The sequence below is a fragment of the Volvox carteri genome, assembly GCF_000143455.1.
Source record: "Volvox carteri f. nagariensis unplaced genomic scaffold VOLCAscaffold_10, whole genome shotgun sequence".
NCBI classification, from domain to species: Eukaryota; Viridiplantae; Chlorophyta; class Chlorophyceae; order Chlamydomonadales; family Volvocaceae; genus Volvox; species Volvox carteri.
Genome location: NW_003307553.1, coordinates 597,878 through 602,684, shown reverse-complemented (window position 1 = coordinate 602,684; position 4,807 = coordinate 597,878). Strand labels below are relative to the sequence as shown.

Sequence of the window (4,807 nt, the reverse complement as noted above, 5' to 3'; positions counted from 1 at the left end):
CTATTTCCCGCCGCCGCCGCGCCTGCTGTTCAGACTAATGCACCTCCCAGCCCCACCGCCGTCGCTGCCGCTGCTGCTGCGTTGCTAATTCCCGCCGCCGCCGCGCCTGCTGCTGTTGCTACTTCCCGCCGCCGCCGCGCCTGTTGTTCAGACTAATGCATCTCCCAGCCCCACCGCCGTCGCTGCCGCTGCTACTCCGTTGCTATTTCCCGCCGCCGCCGCGCCTGTTGTTCAGACAAATGCATCTCCAGCCCCACCGCCGTCGCTGCCGCTGCTACTCCGTTGCTAATTCCCGCCGTCGCTGCCGCTGCTGCTGTGTTGCTAATTCCCGCCGCCGCCGCGCCTGCCGTTTAGGCTACTGCACCTCCCAGCCCCACCGCCGTCGCTGCCGCTGCTACTCCGTTACTAATTCCCGCCGCCGCCGCACCTGCTACTGTTGCTATTTCCCGCCGCCGCCGCGCCTGCTGTTGAGACTAATGCATCTCCCAGCCCCACCGCCGTCGCTGCCGCTGCTGCTGTGTTGCTTATTCCCGCCGCCGCCGCGCCTGCTGCTGTTGCTACTCCCGCCGCCGCCGCGCCTGTTGTTCAGACTAATGCATCTCCCAGCCCCACCTTCGTCGCTGCCGCTGGTACTCCGTTGCTAATTCCCGCCGCCGCCGCGCCTGCTACTGTTGCTATTTCCCGCCGCCGCCGCGCCTGTTGTTCAGACAAATGCATTTCCAAGCCCCACCGCCGTCGCTGCCGCTGCTACTCCGTTGCTAATTCCCGCCGTCGCTGCCGCTGCTGCTGTGTTGCTAATTCCCGCCGCCGCCGCGCCTGCCGTTTAGGCTACTGCACCTCCCAGCCCCACCGCCGTCGCTGCCGCTGCTGCTGTGTTGCTATTTCCCGCCGCCGCCGCGCCTGCCGTTTAGGCTAATGCACCTCCCAGCCCCACCGCCGTCGCTGCCGCTGCTACTCCGTTGCTATTTCCCGCCGCCTCCGCGCCTGTTGTTCAGACTAATGCACCTCCCAGCCCCACCGCCGTCGCTGCCGCTGCTGCTGCGTTGCTAATTTCCGCCGCCGCCGCGCCTGCTGCTGTTGCTACTCCCGCCGCCGCCGCGCCTGTTGTTCAGACTAATGCATCTCCCAGCCCCACCGCCGTCGCTGCCGCTGCTACTCCGTTGCTAAATTCCGACGCCGCCGCGCCTGCTGGACTTGCATTTCTGGACTGGCGAGAATTTTGAAAATTTTGTTTCACGAAATGGCATCCCTGGATCACACTTGCGATTTATTGTATGTGCTGCTACTACTACTACTAGTAGTATGTATATAGTAGTACTGGTACTACCCTATAGTATAATAGTAGTAGGTATATAGTCAGAGTAATAAAAATGACTTCCATGCCAGAGTTGAACTGGCCGCCACAGCAATACCAAAATAGTGTTTGTATTTTCTCTGTGGCTACACCACTTGGAAGAGAGTGAAGAGAGAAACGATTGGATGGCCCATTGGATGTGGCCCATTTTTGTATAATAAATGCCCTCCCTAATGCACCTCCCAGCCCCTTCACCGTCGCTGCTGCTGCTACTCCGTTGCTATTTCCCGCCGCCGCCGCGCCTGTTGTTAAGACTAATGCACCTCCCAGCCCCTTCACCGTCGCTGCCGCTGCTACTCCGTTGCTAATTCCCGCCGCCTCCGCGCCTGTTGTTCAGACTAATGCACCTCCCAGCCCCACCTTCGTCGCTGCCGCTGCTGCTGCGTTGCTAATTCCCGCCGCCGCCGCGCCTGCTACTGTTGCTAATTCCCGCCGCCACCGCGCCTGCTGCTGTTGCTACTCCCGCCGCCACCGCGCCTGTTGTTCAGACTAATGCATCTCCCAACCCCGCCGCCGTCGCTGCCCTGGTACTCCGTTGCTGATTCCCGCCGCCGCCGCGCCTGCTGTTCAGACTAATGCATTTCCCAGCCCCACCGCCGTCGCTGCCGCTGCTACTCCGTTGCTATTTCCCGCCGCCGCCGCGCTGCTGCTGTTGCTACTCCCGCCGCCGCCGCGCCTGTTGTTCAGACTAATGCATCTCCCAGCCCCACCTTCGTCGCTGCCGCTGGTACTCCGTTGCTAATTCCTGCCGCCGCCGCGCCTGTTGTTCAGACAAATGCATCTCCCAGCCCCACCGCCGTCGCTGCCGCTGCTGCTGTGTTGCTTATTCCCGCCGCCGCCGCGCCTGCTGCTGTTGCTACTCCCGCCGCCGCCGCGCCTGTTGTTCAGACTAATGCATCTCCCAGCCCCACCTTCGTCGCTGCCGCTGGTACTCCGTTGCTAATTCCCGCCGCCGCCGCGCCTGCTACTGTTGCTATTTCCCGCCGCCGCCGCGCCTGTTGTTCAGACAAATGCATTTCCAAGCCCCACCGCCGTCGCTGCCGCTGCTACTCCGTTGCTAATTCCCGCCGTCGCTGCCGCTGCTGCTGCTGTTGCTATTTCCCGCCGCCGCCGCGCCTGCTGTTGAGACTAATGCATCTCCCAGCCCCACCGCCGTCGCTGCCGCTGCTACTCCGTTGCTATTTCCCGCCGCCGCCGCGCCTGTTGTTCAGACTAATGCACCTCCCAGCCCCACCACCGTCGCTGCCACTGCTACTCCGTTGCTAATTTCCGCCGCCACTGCGCCGGGTGCAGGTCGCCTTGCTGGCGGAAGTGGTTGGCGGAAAGGCCTCCGGCCCACTGAGATGCCTGGAACATGTGCAGGCAGTCCTGTGTGCTGCACTGTTCCCACAAAGGGAGCACTAGGGAATCGATGGTGCCCTGCTTGCAGTTGCACAAGATGTCTTCCATCCGTCTTGTTCATAGCTGGTTCGGCTGGTCTTGCATTGCATTCAGGCACATTTTCAGGCCCCTGATCAATGGCGGGCTGTATGGTTACATCATGTACTTTTACAAGGGGTATCTCCATACTCCACCCCCTGTCTTTGCACTGGTGCCGATATGCCGTTGACCGACTACCAAATCAGTTGGCACAGTTGGTGCATTGAAAAGGCTGGGAGGAGTGCGGAGCTACATCCGGTCTGTAAATGATCTTCGGTGGTTTGGATGCCGCCTCCAGCGCATTCAACGACATGGCAAACTGGCTAATGTGACCAGTAAGAACGATCACAATGTGTATGAATTCCAGAACCTTCACGTTTGTATTAATCGTCGAGCTTCTAATGCTTCTACACAAGCAAGCATTTCGTCCCGCCATGACAAAAGAGCATCCTATTCTATGGCAGGTTCTGGCCATCAATTTAAAGATGCAATCAACTAAGTTTGGTAGCCACGAAACAACTTCCCAATTTTAAATTTGAAGCCATGTGAACTTAACACCATGCTGTACACTTCCGGACCTAACAGGTCCGGAATTGTACGGCATTTCCCCTCTTGCTGCCCAGAAGTCATGTGAACGTGGATAATTTGCAGCACCAATAAGAAACGTCACTGCGTTTAGCGTGATTGCTGTGAAAATGGCACCATCTGTTACCTTTATGCAGATACACCGACCTGTACTTACAGAAGAGACAAATAGGCCAACATCTTAAACGTGAAATGTTTAACTTCGCGTGTGAACTTGCACAGTGCCGCGCCGGAGAAACGTTCATAGTTATTGTCGATGGCGTTGAGTGGGTTGCTACAGTGCCACGTCGCACTAAGCCAGACGATATAGTGTCTATGAGATTCTCGGCTGTAGTTGAAGGCACTGAGGTGAATAGGTCGCTTGTCGGAATGCTTGGTAGTGGCACTAAGAAGAGAGCCTCGAGAGGTACATCCGTGAAGGTTTGGCTTTACAGACAAACGAATACACAGCATGCAATGGGTGCACCGCGTGACACACCACGGGAGCAGCACGATGGGGTGGCGTGCGTCGGCTGGGGATGGCACGCAGGGGGGGTGTCCTCGGGTGCACTTGCTTGCTGCGTTCGGTGCCCTGGTGCGCCCAGGCTTCGGTGAAAGTCTGCTTCCCGCTGCCATGACTGCCTGTCGACCAACCTGGCAAACCCGTCGTGCCTCCTGTGCATCACTCCGTGTGACGCGGCCTGCAGGAGGGGGGCGACTCCGCTACTGTGCAGCTGCCACCGCCGGCGCCTGAGGACGCCTGTGGTGGCGAGGCGGCTGTTTTGCCGTCCCCGTCGGCTGCAGGACCAGCAGCCATGCCCGGCCCATGGCACACAGTAGGACGGCAGGTGGGGGAGCCTGAGGGGCGGGGGTCGGTCCGTATGAGGGAGGGTGTACCACACAGCATGCAACGGGTGCACCGCATGACACACCACGGCAGCAGCACGACAGGGTGGTGTGCATCGGCTGGGGATGGCACGCAGGGGGGGTGTCCTCGGGTGCACTTGCTTGCTGCGTTCGGTGCCCTGGTGCGCCCAGGCTTCGGTGAAAGTCTGCTTCCCGCTGCCATGACTGCCTGTCGACCAACCTGGTGAACCCGTCGTGCCTCCTGTGCATCACTCCGTGTGACGCGGCCTGCAGGAGGGGGGCGACTCCGCTACTGCGCAGCTGCCACCGCCGGCGCCTGAGGACGCCCATGGCGGCGAGGCGGCTGCTTTGCCGTCCCCGTCGCAGGGCCCCGAATAGAGTTGAGGTCAAAGTTGATTGATCAGATTCGCACGCTGGACTGGTGGTGATTGCTGTGCTGCGCTGGGGAGGGTGGCACTTCGCGGGGCGGTGCAGGGGAGGGCGGCGCTGCACGGGGCGGCACAGGGGAGGGCGACGCTGCGGGGGGCGGTGCAGGGAAGGGTGGCGTTGCGCTGGTCTGCGCAGGTGAGGGCGGCACTGCACGGGTCGGTGCAGGGGAGGGCG

General features: G+C 60.7%; 1 protein-coding gene across 1 annotated transcript in view; it reads left to right on the top strand.

The window, feature by feature from the left end:
* Window positions 1-3,332: 3,332 nt before the first annotated feature.
* Window positions 3,333-4,807, top strand: part of VOLCADRAFT_88788 (uncharacterized protein) — a gene marked incomplete at both ends in the record, with an annotated part of 7,470 nt that continues 5,995 nt past the window's right edge. The window contains 3 exons of the mRNA XM_002948520.1: window positions 3,333-3,358; window positions 3,496-3,706; window positions 4,045-4,185. Of these exons, the coding sequence (XP_002948566.1) occupies window positions 3,333-3,358; window positions 3,496-3,706; window positions 4,045-4,185 (378 nt within the window). The remainder of the gene's footprint in view (window positions 3,359-3,495; window positions 3,707-4,044; window positions 4,186-4,807) is intronic.